The 15,680-nt window shown below is 35.6% G+C and overlaps 2 protein-coding genes across 3 annotated transcripts; one reads left to right on the top strand and one right to left on the bottom strand.

Moving 5' to 3' along the window:
- The first annotated feature begins 113 nt into the window (after positions 1-113).
- Positions 114-11,665, top strand: LOC106173771 (serine incorporator 3). Of its 2 annotated transcripts, XM_087019350.1 has the most exons (13): positions 114-305; positions 907-1,071; positions 1,639-1,820; positions 2,133-2,230; positions 2,459-2,596; positions 3,100-3,176; positions 3,640-3,736; positions 4,853-4,939; positions 5,261-5,417; positions 6,108-6,193; positions 7,030-7,056; positions 8,902-9,052; positions 9,598-11,665. In XM_087019350.1, exons 1-13 carry the CDS (start codon positions 285-287, stop codon positions 9,734-9,736), a joined length of 1,425 nt encoding a protein of 474 aa, XP_086875476.1. In that variant the 5' UTR covers positions 114-284; the 3' UTR covers positions 9,737-11,665. The 2 variants fall into 2 exon arrangements, with proteins under 2 accessions (XP_086875476.1, XP_086875477.1); XM_087019351.1 differs by lacking the exon at positions 7,030-7,056.
- Positions 11,666-11,722: 57 nt separating this feature from the next.
- On the bottom strand, positions 11,723-14,885 carry LOC106173763 (acyl-coenzyme A diphosphatase NUDT19). The gene is made up of 2 exons (XM_013555000.3): positions 14,302-14,885; positions 11,723-13,685 (listed from the first exon to the last, which is right to left on the bottom strand). The coding sequence occupies exons 1-2, from the start codon at positions 14,748-14,750 to the stop codon at positions 12,911-12,913; spliced, it is 1,224 nt and encodes a 407-aa protein (XP_013410454.2). The 5' UTR covers positions 14,751-14,885; the 3' UTR covers positions 11,723-12,910.
- Positions 14,886-15,680: the final 795 nt, after the last annotated feature.

Raw genomic sequence — 15,680 nt, 5'->3', positions numbered from 1 at the left:
CAGGAATATTTATTCTTTTAGCTTCAGTAATATATTCACCGCAAGAATGATATGATTATTCAGTAAGACATAAGTGTATATTCAGAATTTGAAAAATTAGTGGTTTTCGTAAAGACGAGATTATACGTGATGTCAATATTAGTCATACGCCATTTTTGCAGGAAGAAAAGAAATCATTAGGAAATCGGTGACGAAAAATCCCGTGACACTCAGCAAGATTGGTTTAAAAACACACACTTCTTCGCAGCTTGAAATAGAATTATCTGAGAAGTAGTTGTACAAAGATGGGTTGTATTTTAGGCAGCGTAAGTAGAAAACCAGATGGAATAGTTCCTTTGTTTTGAATATTGAAAGTAATATTTGTAGAAAAGTAGACAGAACGTAATCCTAATCCGTGAAATGACAGTGACAGAGCCTGAGCATATATATATATATATATATATATATATATATATATATATATATATATATATATTTGAGAATATTTTAATCTAAATGATTTGAGAACATATGTTCAATTGGATGCACCTGTAAAAAGATAACATAAAATATTTTGATAGATAAAAAGAAAAAAAAGTTAAGGTTCTGCACTGAAATGTTTTGAAAGTTTCTGCTCAGTGTATGATTACAGATTTAAAGAATAATGCGTGAAAGGGCCTGAGGAATCCCAAAAGTAAACCTTTTCGTTATACTCTGTGAACACTCCAGAACATTGAAAATAATCATTTTATCTCCCAAATATGTATATGTATACATGATCAGTTTATAATCAAAGCATTTTGGGTAGAAAAAACATGTGCCTTACCACATCAATATTTTGGGCATTTGGCTTAAATTTTGTATGCCTGCTTTACCCATGTTATATGCTATAAGTGAATAATAATATGTCATCTTCCTCCATTTCAGCTCGCATGCTGCTGCGGGTCTGCAGCGTGCAGTCTGTGCTGTGCAGCATGTCCGTCGTGCAAAAACTCAACTGCCACGCGCATTGCATACGCTTTGACTCTGTTGCTGGGTTCAGTGATTGCTTGTATATTCTTGGCACCTGGACTACAAGAACAGCTTGATAAGGTGAGGCATTGCTGGGGTAGCGCTAACACTCGCCAATTTAGCCAAATGCTAAAACTGACTTAAATTGGCTAAACAAAAAGGGCTTGATTTGACTAATTTTAGTCAAATTAAAGCCATTTGGATAGCAAATTGTCAAAAATGTGGTGATTTGGCCAAGGGAAAAAAATTGCTAGCGCTACCCCAGCATTGTGTCTGTTTTGTTAAAAGGGAGCTGTGACTCCTGTTTAAGACCAATTCTTATGAAGAGCATGGATAATAGATATTTAAATTTTTAAGATTTCATAGATATCCAAGTGGTAATATTTATTTGGTTTACATACTCTACCTCTATGATAACATTTTATTTTTTATAAATTTTAAAAATTTAATTGTGCCTGTTTTATTAAAAGAAAGTTATGACTCCTGTTTAAGACCAATTGATACTTATGAAGAACATGGATAACAGATCTTAAATTTTTCAAGAAATCGTATACAAGTGGGAATATCTCTTGTTTAATATACCACACCTCTTTGGTAATATTTGAGTAATTTTTTAAATAATTTAAAAATTGATTACATTTTTTTTAGATACCATATCTCTGTGACCCTGGGTTTCTAGCCACACATGCTTTAGTGGACTGTACTCGAGTGGTAGGGTATGCCTCCGTCTACAGGGTCTGCTTCGCCATGGCTGCGTTCTTCTTCCTCCTGATGCTGATCATGATCAACGTGAAGACATCGAAGGACCCACGTGCTGGAATACAGAATGGGTAAAGTTAAACTAGTGGTTGAGATTGTGAGATGTTGAGAACAAAAATCAAGCTGTGGTGTGTCTAACATGCATGCACGCACGCAAAAATGATGCGCATGAATGCGCGTTACGCCTCTCCTTGATCTTTTGTCTCTTACATCTATGGTAGTCAAAATTAAGTGCACCAATCATCTGTTTTAAACTCCTTTGGCACTGGCAGAAATTTTCCTGCCTTTTGCAATTTATGAATAGCCAGGAGAGATCTTTTATATTCCCACTTCTACATTTTAAAATTATCTTTATTTATTTATTTATTTATTTATTTATTCAGGTTCTGGGGTATCAAGATCCTGGTCCTGATTGGAGTTGCGGTGGGAGCTTTCTTCATCCCAGGTGGCGCCAATGCTGTCCAACCCACATTTGAACAAGGTAAGGCGCTTTCAACAATATGGTATCTACTCCGATCTTTTCAACGGGCAGAAATTTTCAAACTTTCAGATAGGTTATTTTATAAACATGAAAACTGTATAACATTTGTGTTGCTTTTGCTTCATAGAAAAGTACTAAAAGAAAAATTGCTTATTTTCCCCGGGAAAATTCATGTGGCAGATAAGTCCCATGGAGCTGCCTTTTAATGTTTTGTTGTTCTATTTCCAGTGTTTATGTGGTTTGGCATGGTCGGCGGTTTTCTGTTCATCATCATCCAGTTGATCTTGCTGATAGACTTTGCACACTCGTGGAATGAGAAGTGGGTGGGCAATTACGAAGAGAACGAAAACAAAGGGTGGTTCGCAGGTGGGTAGTAGAAGACTCTGAATACATCGCACACACACCCTTCCCCCCTCCCACTTTGCCCACTATTCCAAAGTACAAAGCAGTGAAACAAACTTGCAGAAGACTCCGATTGTCGTCCATGTTAATGTATTTAGCCCACTTTTCCAAATCACAAGGACAGAATTAGTCCCCCCAGCTAAGGGGGATACTTATATCAGATATAGTAAAATACAGCAAACTGCTCCAAATTGCATCGAATTTGCAAATTTCAAGGGAAAAAAAAGTTTTTGTAGAAAATGAAAAGTCAAACTCCTCCCCCTTAATTGCCTTTCTAAAAGAAAGTAACGTATCCAGCCACCACCCTTATCACCATTTTTCATCCACAAATATTATTGTAAATGTTTAAACTGCTAGTCCTTTTAGACAGTATTTTAAAAAGAGAGGTAAATCTTTATCTAGATTATTTTATAAACCTCTGCTAATATGCAATATGAAAGTAAATTTTATTTACTTTGTATTTTCAGGGTTGTTGTTTTTCACCATCGTGTTCTACTTAGTGGCAATCACTGCAGTGGTGTTGTTTTACGTGTTCTACACATCAGTAAGTTGTCTAAATAATATGGTCATGGCTGATATTTTTTCCAAATGGCTTACAATAATTTGTGTAGTTTATGCATATTATTTAAATATAAGGTTTGTGTGTCGTGACATGTGACACTATGTAATATGGGGCACAGGATGTTGTTGAAGAAACACTTAAACTGGTTGCAAATAATGTATTACAAGATCACATCTCTTCATGTCTCCTTTTACCAAGTTTAGGTGCAGAGTAGAGTTGACTTTTGGATCATTAGCTCCAGTTGACATTTTTGATACATAAATGCGTAGACAAACTGACAGATTCTTAGAAAGTTTTAAGCTAATGTGTAGCAGCATAGTAAAAATGCGACTTCTGATCTTTCTCATAACATGTTTGTATCTGTATTTTTTTATTCATTTACTTATTTTAAACATATTTGGTATGTTATTATTCTTGCTTCATAATATTATTTCTCACCTTGCAGGGAGGGGACTGTTCACTGCACAAGTTTTTCATCAGCTTCAACCTGATCCTGTGTGTGGTGATCTCAATTGTGGCCATCTTACCCAAAATACAGGAGGGTAAGTGGAACAGTTAGCCAGGAATATGCTCTCAATTACTGAATTTATAGTTGTCTTAATTGAGCTTAGCCTGCCTCTTAGCTGACTTAAAGTCATAATAACTCTTCGTTTTGGCCAAAAATTGGATTTTCCTGGAAAAAACGGCAATTTTCCCGTACTTACCAATGGTCAACGACCCCATTCCTGCATTCAAAGTTAATCCAGGGTTTTTTTCCTAAACGTACGGTTTTTTGTTAAAATCTCTTAAGAGATTTTAACTGACGGAGCTCTCTCTGACATTGCAAAGTCACTGGTGACCTACTTAAAACCGCGGGAAAAGCAGACAACAACAACACTATATAAGATTCATGAGATATATTCGTCTTTTTGTTAAAAATGCATTTGTATCCACAATGTGTGCCATTCTGGGCTTTTCGTTATCCGACGCACTGTACAAAAACTCGCAACTTACGTCTGAGGGTTTCCCGCCATGTTATTTTGGTCTCGAATGAACGCGAGAATCCGCGTGACACCATTACGTCATTAGCAACGAATGCCTTGATGACTATGAGGAAAAGCATCGTAAGCCCCACTGACAAGCACAGATTTTAGTTTTACTACAATAACGGCCGTTTTAGTGGTAAATTACAATAGAATATATTTCCATGCGTTGTTTACAATGTATTTCATGCGGAATTTTGAATCTCAAAGGAAGAGTTATTATTGCTTTAAGTATTGGGCTCTCAGTTTCTTGTGCTAAAAGCAGGTGAATTGATTTAGACCTGTGTGGTACATTTTTCATTTTTGCTCCATTTTGACTGTTCCTGACATGACATTACACCACTGGGGGTTTTATGCTCGCTTTCAAAAGTTTGCTTCCTACTTTGGACCAGTGAAGATGAATCCCATTTATGCATCATGTCAGGGGCAGTTGGGGTATCATTTAGATGACTCTCCTTTGTAATGGCCAGGCTATTAAAATATACCTCTCTCAAAACGATGGGAAACTGAATGGTTTACCACTCAATGTGATAAGGACCTTAGATATGTTAAGTTTTAAAGTTGAAGTTGTTGAAGAGCAGATTGCTTGTTCTCTGTATTGGTCTTATCATTTTATTGCGTCTTTTCCTCTTTCAGCCCAGCCTCGCTCTGGTTTGCTACAGGCGGCCATCATAACTTGCTATGTGATGTATCTGACATGGTCTGCCATGAGCAACAACCCAGGTAACATACAGAACACAATCAGTTTTTGATGTATCAGTGAAAGAGTGAATGAATAAGTAAATAAATTATCAGGTAAAAAAAAAAAGAAATACGGAAAATGATCAGAGGGACCAAGTCATATGTAAATAAAAAGAGAAACAACTGATTTCACAATCCTCTTTAAATGTTTACTACTTCTTAAAATTGAATCCAGTGCATTGGTCGTTTTTAGTGTGCCAGTTGTAGTCTGAACTAAGTTGAACTCTCTCTCTTTCTTTCTCTCTCTCTCTCTCTCATTTCTTATTTCCACATTGATAAAAACTAGATATTTATTTGTATCAGACAAACTGTGTAACCCCAGCCTGAGCTCTATCCTGGACGGCACCTACAACAAACAGAACAGCACCGCCTCTGCTGGTGACCTCACCGGCACCCCACATTTTGACGGAGAGAGCATCGTGGCACTGTTGATTTTCTTGCTGGCTGTGCTGTACTCTAGGTAAGCTGGAGGCTCTTTATGATTCACGATACAGTTCTTGTCAGTTTTGATGAAATGCATATATTGTCAAACTTTTTATAATCATACTGTCTTTTGTTTATAGTTCGAATAGTTTTTGCCAGTTTTGATAAAGTGTGTACAATCATTTTCAGATTGAGCGTTATCATGTGGTCTTTTGTTTACGATTCAAATACAGTTCTTATTAGTTTTGACAAATCTTGTAGATTGTCAAACTCTTTGTTGTCTTAATATCTTGGAGCACTCAGAAGAGCGGACTAACAGATACGCAGATCAAATATGGGCGACTCACTTGAATGCTTGTAGCGTAATCCCCGCAGGGAATCGGTTCAGTGTCTAATCAGGAATTAAGTGGCATGTTTTAAAGTGGGTCACGATATTTGATCCTCGGATCTGTAAGTCAGTTGTTCAGAATGCGCTTGGATATCCTGTACTGCAGATCAATCCCAATAGTTGCGAATTGAGAAGTTAATTCAGCAGCATTGGATCTGATTCGGCTACAATTCCAACAGTTGCTGTCATTCAGTTATCAGATACGGTTTGGTCTGTTGTTCAGGAACCATATTGTTGACCCCAGTGTGATGTTATGTAAAATTTGTTAATAAAATTCATTTTATTTACAGTAATGATAAAATGTGCTTTATTTATTAATAAGTTTTATTTTATTTCCAGCATTCGCTCCAGCTCCAGCAGCCAAGTTGGGAAGATTACACTGAGTGGGGGTACAGAGAACACTTACCTGAAGGAGAGCTCATCAGGTGGGTGGCGGTTTGTAGGACCAATGGATACTTTGTTTATAAATTATTTCATAAATTATGTTGAAAGTGACGGTCCAACTTTACTGTTGTTTGGTATTATGCAGGAGAGCTTTTGAGTTTTATCAAAAGTGGTTTACATGGTACAAATACTCCCAGGTTAAAAGATGGGGGTATTTCTCATAATAAAAAGTTGGGTATTTATACAAAGAGATGTGGTGAATTCTTCTTTTCACATGGGGTGGCACATGTATAAGTATATCAGGAAATATTTTGGTTCTAAAATATAATTGTGCATTTTGGGTATACCCTCTTTCACAAGCTTGCTTCTAGCAGTTTTGGCAGAGTTCTTCCTGGATATGTACCAATCAAATTAAATCGGTTTCACAGGTCCTGTTGAGTGCAGGGACTTTAAATAATAAGCAGGGTATAAAGTTGTCAATCTCCTTAAATATTTCAATACCAGTACAAGTACCGCTCAATGTGAAAAGGGCCTCAGTGTTGCAATTTTTGAAGCTCTACAAAATGAATGCAATCTTAATCATGTTTTCCTATTGCATATTTGCTCTAACAACTTTGCTTCCTATACTTTCCATTATCACTTGACCAATGTTATAGTATCTTTGAAATATATTACTGGTAAGATTTTGTAAGCTATAAAATTTTGTCCAGTGTTAGGTAAGAGTTAAGCAGAAACATGATACTGTTTCTCATTAGATGGTGATTTTATTGGATTTGACTATTCAGAAGACAGGATTTTTAGTGGATATGCCCTTTTGAAAGTAGTATTTTCATTGGTTGTGCCCTTTCATAAGACAGTGTTTTTCATTGGTTTACAGACGAGGCCATGCTGGGGGCTAAAGAAGGTAATTTTCAGTTTTTCCTCAGTCTATCTCCAAAAATAACACTTTCTTGCTAAATATAACTTTGACAACATATTTGTACAGAGGACCTTTATGTAGAAGAAAAAGGAAGAAAGATGTTTTCCTGAAAATAACATGAATTTTTCATTAATCACTATTGTATACCCTGTCCAAATCCTTAAGTAAATCTGTAATTGAGCTATCTATAATTCAGGCTTTTAATTTATAATTTTTACTGTCAGTATACCAGAATTTACAAGAATAACTCAAAAACAAGAACTCAAAAACCTATTTATAGTTCTTAATTATAGTTCTTAATTTTGTCACCAATTTTGAATAGGTTATCCCTAAGTGACTAGTGAAAGCCTGAAAGATGTTGAAATTTTCAGCAAATATGAAATCTTTGCTAGATAAAGGTCCCTCACACACCGTGTGACTTTGAAAACTTCTGCACTGATCCTCTTAAATTCAAATGAGGGAACTTTCTATCAAAAAAGACTCAAAGGGTTAAAGAAAACTGCATTATTAGGGCTTCTTTTTGTTCCATTATTGAAAAAATTGAATTGTATATCAAAAGATTATACTTCTTCATAGTAAACAATGTCGTATAGCTACTATTCCAACACAAAACAAATGTCTTAGAAGGGATGTCTTGGAAGTCATGTTCTACTGATGCCTATGTACTAATTATAATATACTTTTGCACAAGTTGCAGCAAACAAACTAAAAAATGACATGGTCTTGGCCAGAGGAAAGTTTCTTTCATTGTATTTGAAATTTTAGAGCAATTCACACAGAAAGATCAACGTTCATTTTCTCATTACGCACACTTGTAATATTAACTACATGTTTCCTTATATGTTAGCTGTGCAATGAATCTTCCTACTTCTTGAAAAAGAGCAGACATTTCTTGTTTTAGTATTTTGATGTTTCGCGAAAATACCGCCGGTGTGTGTTATAAAGACTATGTTTCTTGTTCTGTGTCCTCATCTTACTTTCTTGCTTGGGTGATTTGGTTAGCAGCCTTGTGTGTTGTGTATGTCGCTTCTTTAGTCTTATCTGTAATTTTTTTCTTTATTTATTTATATGTTATGTACACCCGATTGCTTGCTGTTCTTTAATCTGTCATTTCAACAGTGCCAAAGTTAAAAGGTGAAAAAGGGTGGATGCTTCATAGCTTTTACCTTTAAAATTTTTTATAGTCACTGTTATACCAGGGGAATTCTCCTCAGCATGGCCTCATTTTCAGTTTCATGAAGTACACTTTGTCTCGTTGTTGAAATAATGGTTTGTTTTTGTAATTAATAGTACAGTATTTTTTAAGTGAGTTAAGTCAGATATATGGAGATCTTACAGGTGGAGGGAATTATTAAGGGGTTAGATTGGAAAATCAACATAAAATCACCTCAGTTGACATCTTTTAGTGTAAGGCATGGAGTTGGGTAGGTTATGAAGAAGAGAGATCAATCTAGAATTCAATTTTTAGTTAAGTCAGCCGTATTTTATGCTGCTGTTTATTTGCAGCATGTTTTAGCATGATTCTTTGATGATGATGATGATTATGATGATTTAAGCATGATGTTGACATTTGGTCAGCTAGTGTTTGCTTGCATTTTTCTTTTCTCATTTATTTATTTGTTCACTCATTCATTTGAAGATGTGTTTCTGTGCATACTTTGTCTATCTGTCTGCAGCATACTACCAATTTATTTGGCAATCAACACAGGCTGAGACCTTGGCCTATAAAATTAAACCAATTTCTGGGCTTAAGTTCTTCTGTGTGAAAGAATCCTAATAAAGTTTTAATACCTGAATAAAGTTTTTACACCAGTTTGTTCTCTCTCCTAGGAAACACCAACAGCGGAAACGATGACGAGGAGAGTGGACGTAACACCTACGACAATGAGGAAGAGGGCGTGGCTTACAGTTACTCCTTTTTCCACTTCATGATGATGCTTGCCGCTCTCTACGTAATGATGACCTTGACCAATTGGTACAGGTGAGTGTGGCTTATCTTGAGCTAATTGTGTGCTAGCATCAGTGATGATTTTGTGCACTTTTCACGAAATCTCACAGCAATCCTTTCTGATTAATTTGAACTTGTGTAAAACAATCCATTCTTCATGTTTTCACTGTTTCTGTCTTTTCTCGTGGGAAAAACTCTCACAGAGCTTTATTGCTTAAATCTGTATCTGCCTATAAATGCTGAGAGACTTTTCTGTATGCTCCAAATAAGAACACAATGTGGAAAAACACCGGGGTGTTTTTTTACCAATCAAATTTCAAAGTTTTTTGTTCATCAAGTGATTAATTTTGCTATCATAAACATTTATGCCAAAGCTACCATACTAAATATATTTATACCAAATCTACCATACTAAATATATTTACACCAAAGCTACCATACTAAATATATTTATACCAATGATACCATACTAAATATATTTATACCAATGATGCCATACTTAATATATTTATACCAATGATATCATACTAAATATATTTATTAACCCTGTGGTAAATATTCTACTTATGTCATTCCAGGCCCAGCTCTGACTTGAGCTCCATGAATGCCAACCAGCCATCTATGTGGGTGAAGATATCAAGCAGTTGGCTGTGTATTGTGCTCTATCTCTGGACCCTCATTGCTCCAGTTGTCCTGCCAAACAGAGACTTTGATTAAGAAGAAAAAAAAAATGAAAATTTAATAACACCTACCCAACACAGACTTTGACTAAGAAAGAAAAAATCTGGAAATTCAACAACTCCTGCCCAACAGAGACCTTGATTAAGGATTAAGACTTCAAAATTTGGGAATTAAAAAACACCCAAGATAATCATGGTGAAGACTGAGAAATTGGGAATCAGTACTAAAAGATCTTCTCTAATGAGTGTTTGGTGTATTTACTGTCTGGCGAACTCTGGTTTTGACTGAGAACTAAAAACTTCGGAATTTAAAATCCAAGACGTATCTGATAAACTGAGAACTTCGAAATAAAAGCCAAAAGAAACTGGAGGAAGAACTCAAAAAATTGGGAATTGAGACCCGAGGAAGTTCTCTACATTTCTAAGTGTTTAATGTGTATAACCTATCTGTCCAGTGGAGATATTGACTAAGACTGGAGGTATTGTGAATAAAATACTGTGGAGCTCTCTATATAAAGTGTATATTGTATAACCTATAAACACAGTTTTCAACACATTTCAACATTCAAGAGTTATTATCAACCATAGACTGTGACAAACGGCGGAGAGATTTGGAATTCAAACCAAAAGAAACTTTTCTATTTATTTAATAAATGTGATGTATAACTTACTTGTTTAATATACAGTCTTTTCCTTAGAACTTAATTGGCAATTTAGAACCAATTTCTCAAAAATATTTTCCAATAAGCATCTTAATTGTAACACACAGACAATTTTTATTCACACTTCAGCATTTGCTAAGAATATTAGTATGAAACTGCTCTAATTGTAGTGGTATATATCAAGAGATGCATCCGTCATCTGTCCAACAGAGCATCGTAATTAATATAAAAACTATTCTAGAACTTGCAAGTTGATCATTACCAAAATAGCAACTTTGGCAATGAGCTCATGCATTGTGAATATGGCTATAGCGAGCCCTTGATGAATAATCTGTAACACCTAATAATGGAGTCCACGTATGCTAGCATGATTATACATAACTTTCTGCATTTTCCATTTGGACATTTGTCGTATTAACATTTCTGTTAGTTTCAGTTTCATAGAAAGTGGATTCTGTACAAAATGAAATGAGAACAGGACATGCAGATTCTTGGTTGTGTGTCGCTTTGTATGCCTCGGACTGTTAAAGGAGTGCAATGAGCATTGATCATCAGTCTCCATTTCCATAAAGAAGGACACAACAAGTAGTTTTAATTTTGTTCTTTATTCTGTGTATTATTTTGTGAATATAGTATATCTCAACATAATTAAGGGGAAAATGTTGAAATTTTCAGGAAAGTGAAATTTTTGCTTTAAAAATGTGTAATGCTCATTGAATGACTTATACTGCACTTGTCATTATTTTTGTATTAGCATGCTATGACATTTAAGAAAAGTTGTCTGCGATGTCTTATATTTATAGAATTAGAATTATATTAATAGCCAAGAAAACGGTTCATATCATATTATGTTTGGTGATGTTAATTGCTAGGTCATTTGTCACAAATTAATCAGTGAGTAATAGAAAAATCAGTTTGTGACAAAAGAACAAAAATTCTAAGTTAAGAATACAGCCACTCATCTGTATTATAAGGGTTTATCTTAAAGACAGTACTATCAAATCAATGCAGTTTACTTGAAAAAATATTCCAGTAGAAAAAAATTTCGTATTCTTGGAATTCAGCATTATTAAGAACCAAATCGGGAAAAGTTTTTGTTAGAGCTCAGGCAAGTTGACAATGAAATTTTGAAGAAAAAAAAATGTCAAAAAGATGATCACAGGTAAATTGCAGTTATGGTACTGGAATATAATTTATGAATTTTTGTATAATTTATGGTGGTGATGCCATTAAGCTAGGTCACATTTCGTCTGTTCATTAGTGAATGGGGATTTTGTTCTGATTAAAAGCAAATATCAAAGGAATTCATTTTATTTATATTTATTGTTATTATTATTTTTTTTTGGGGGGGGGGGGGGGGGGGAGGGGGAGACTAGATCTTTTTATCTTTGCCCAGCAGCAGAACTTGTTTAAGTTGATTTGTTATTTTCATTATATTCATCACTAACATTTCTTCTTCACATTTTCATTATTTACAAAGTGAACTTGGTCAAGTACTTGGGTCCCAAATTCAAATTAAGATAAAGTTGAACATGAAATGTGAAAAACAAAATAACTGTATTGGAAAATAACTTATTAGGCATAAATTGTGCTTTCTTCATTCGTGAAGGAGGTGGTGTTTTGTGAAACATTTATTTTAAAGAAAAGGTTACCCAAATTTGTAACTTTGGGCCAGAGGGTAAATTCCAAGGCATATCTATAAAAAATTGAATTTTGCTCCTTGACATGTAAATTATTGGATTGTCATAATTATTTTGTGGAAATAAAAAAATCTGTTTCAGACTCCCGTCATGAAAGACTTTATTGCTTTTCAAGTATTTTTATAACAAATTACATTATTTGAAAAATTAACATTTTTGCCTATGACAAGACATTGAATGCATGTAAAGTAACACGTAGACATTCACATATGGCAGACAATGAACTTTCAGTACTTCCATTTTCACCACGGTATATCTTATGGCAAAAAAAATTCTTATTTTTGACGCACTCTTATCATGGAGATCAAGACTGCTTACATTTCTTTTTTTTTTTTTTGTGACAGTAAAAACAAATTTATAACCTGAAAACCTGTTTTGACATCATCATACTATTCTCAATGGTTTTGGATAATGGATATCTTGCTGATAAAGAGGGAAACTACTGAAATTTACAAGAAAATTTAATTTGCACAAAAGTCTAATGTGCATTGAATGCCTTAAAAAGAAAATCAGTGAAAAGTTGATATAGGCATGCATCAAAATAATGCTGCTATAAAAATACTGACCTTAGCAAAGTGCACATTACTTGTGTGCACTTATTTCATGTACAAAAGACTTAAATGAAAAAAAATATACTATAAAAATTACTTTGATAATGAATATGGTCAAAATATTTCCCTTTCTTTCACTTCCTTAGAGTTAATAATATAAGCACATTTTGACCTCCTCTGGATAAGTAAAATGTGCAAATAAGCACACGGAGCCCTGTCCTTTTATATAAATTTTTCCTTGTTAAAAAAGTTTATGGAAGTCCACTTGGCTGCTGGTTCAATACATTTAAGGCACAATTCACAATTTATTCAACAGTGGTGTCCTCAATTCCCCTTGATATAGACCTAGATGTCCATACGACGCCACATTTGAAACAATCTTCGAATCCTGCGGTGAAAACAACTCTAGTCTATTCAACGAAGCACACCCTTCCCTAAACTCCTTCAGAGTGACCACGGAATCCGTCTCCGAGTCCGATACTCCATAGAGGTCAGGCTCAGCAGGGTAGCGGTCATCTCCCGGCCACAGCTCGGCCACTCCGTCCGAGCACGGCACCAGCACCGGCAGCCAACGTTCCATGCCGTGCTGTTCGCGCGTTACGCTGAACCTTTGCAGGTGCTCTATGCTAGGGTGGTTACATAGTCCACTACATGTAAACACTTGAGGGGGTGGCAGGTAAATCACATGAGCTTGATGGTCAAGAAGAGCGTCTACAGGACTGACCCACTCAGCCTTGACCATCTCCCGTTGACAGTGTGACACGTCCAAGAGATCGTCTATACAGCACAGGAAGAATAAAGCATCGTATCTCCGCGGGGCAAGTTTGTGATCTGCCCCTTTTCCAGGCTTAACGCCAGTGGTAGGGGTCAGCCAATTGAACCACTCCCTTAATGCCCAAACATCTGGCACTATACTGAACTTCTTACACATGGCTAGAAAGTTGTTAGCATTGGAGTCCACCTTAGACTGCCACTGGTCAAGGACTGACCATTCTAAACCACAGTGGTCAGCTATTTTAAGTTCGCTGTTGTTGTAGAACTTCCCAGAATTTGTGACTTCTGACTTGGGGCCACTGAAATGTGATTTAAGAATTGTAATAGTCAAAGTCAACTTATCATTAAAAAATTATGATTAAACATTTAATACTTAACAGAAAATTATAAATGGACACTTTTTCTCTTTATACTTTTGATACCATTACTTTTTAATTAAAAATAACCCTTTTCACTTTGTTTTTATTTGCAAAGTCTACAGAACATATCTTTTATGGATTTTAGACTCTAAAGAAATAAACATATTATAATTATGTTTTAAAGAAATTCAAAGATGAATTGTACTAGAACATGTAAGTCAAAATACAAGTACATGTATTTGCATAACTCTTTTATATCAGCTTTTTATTGCTTTTGATTTTGTTAAATATAAGTGTGTGTGTGTGCTTGTGTGTGTTTCACAAAATAGCAAAATAATTTTAAAGCAGGTTAAAATTTATGCAAGTATTACACAAAATCTGTGCATTACTGTCGTGTCTCAAAGGTTCACTTTTTACTGTCTAATTTTATTATTATTATTATTATTATTATCTATTTATTTTGAATGATACTGAAAACAACATAGGCATGCTGATAGAATATATAGGCTGAATTATAATTTCAAGTGAAGTCTAAGACTCAGAGTGTTCAACTTACTGTGATTGCCTGATAAATCTCCTGCCCAGTAAAATACCAGATTCCTCGTACGTTTCCCGTATTGCACAGATGCGGAAAGCCACTTCCCTCGGCAACGCAACTTCAGAGCCAGACACTTTCTGTCGAGGCCGAGTGCGAAACGCCGCGGGTCGAGGACCTGGAATATCGGAGAATTTCTTCAGTTCTTCCACCCCTACGCCAGCGGACTCAAACAGCCCTAACCATTCTGCAGACTCATCAGCCGGGTCCAACACACCCCCGGGAAATACGTTCGCACTGGGCATGAAGCCGCTACGAGAGCTTCGTTTCAGCATCAAGAGTTTATAATCGAATGGGATCAAAGTCCCCTGACGGGACGCATTCGGTGCTTTAGCGGCTAGGATTAGCGTCGCTGCTTCCCTCCACGGCGATGACATCGTGTTAAAGTGACGGAAAAGAAGGCGGTGCATACCTACATACTGGCATTCAAGAACTGGGTCATATATGATTGTGAAACTTGATTGATAATACTTTCAACGTGTACCCGCCCATGCAAGGACAAGACATGTTTATTCCGGAAGTTGACTACCGGAAGTAATGATAGGATTGAGTTAGAGGAGCTTGTGATTGCTCTAAAATGTGTCACATCTAACACACTGAAATAAGCTTACAAATTTTATCAATCAAATATGATAAGTAGAGGCTAAACATCAGAACTTTTCAGTCGATAACAGTTTTCTTTCTTCTTTTCTTTTCTTTTTTATAGTTTTATGAAAATGATTATCTTCTTTAGGCCTATTGTAGATGCCATGTCATTTTAATTTAAGAAGCAAATTCGGAATAATCAGTCCAAAATGGCCCAACGTGAAGGCCTACATTGTAATGCACTTTTTGTAGGCTTATCTCATCTATTCATACAATTCACTTTTTCAATCAGTTTATGCACAGATAAATAAATAAATAAATAAATAAATAAATAAATAAATAAATAAATAAATAAAAATAGCAATAAGAATCCCCTGGAAATTGTATCGTTGAAAGACGCCACATGGCGATAAGGACTGGGTAACAAAAGCCGGTACCAAAAAGAAAGGCTTACATCTCCGCGGGCACGTACATCTGTCTTACCTGGAACAGTAATGTGACTCATATAATGTCTCTCAGCGCGACTTATATTTTCTGCATAGCCCTAAAATGACATTTATATTGAGCAGTGCGCTCTCTTCATTGGACCGACGCCAGATGCATATGATGTCTCCGGGCTAAATCTTTTGATTGCCACTGTTTTTCAGAGGACAAAACTCTCTCCTTCATCGTGAGTGCCTCTGCAGTTTTTTTTTACCGGCATATGATAGGAAAAACCAGAAAAGCACTCAGAGAGCACGAGACCTTCGCCAACA

This window comes from Lingula anatina, chromosome 8, assembly GCF_051362555.1.
Source record: "Lingula anatina isolate TDL-2025a chromosome 8, LinAna3.0, whole genome shotgun sequence".
NCBI lineage: Eukaryota > Metazoa > Brachiopoda > Lingulata > Lingulida > Lingulidae > Lingula > Lingula anatina.
The sequence above is the reverse complement of the archived record's forward strand: the minus strand, read 5'-3'. Positions and strand labels throughout refer to the sequence as shown.

What these genes read in the sequence shown, in the direction of transcription:
- LOC106173771 (XM_087019350.1), top strand. Translation starts at nt 285, where the DNA reads ATGGGTTGTATTTTAGGCAGC. An exon ending in TACAAGAACAGCTTGATAAG is followed by an intron (nt 1,072 to 1,638) that starts GTGAGGCATTGC and finishes CATTTTTTTTAG; the next exon opens with ATACCATATCTCTGTGACCC. An exon ending in ACCTTGACCAATTGGTACAG is followed by an intron (nt 9,053 to 9,597) that starts GTGAGTGTGGCT and finishes ATGTCATTCCAG; the next exon opens with GCCCAGCTCTGACTTGAGCT.
- LOC106173763 (XM_013555000.3), bottom strand. Translation starts at nt 14,750, where the DNA reads ATGCACCGCCTTCTTTTCCGTCACTTTAACACGATGTCATCGCCGTGG. An exon ending in AGATTTATCAGGCAATCACA is followed by an intron (nt 13,686 to 14,301) that starts GTAAGTTGAACA and finishes ATCACATTTCAG; the next exon opens with TGGCCCCAAGTCAGAAGTCA.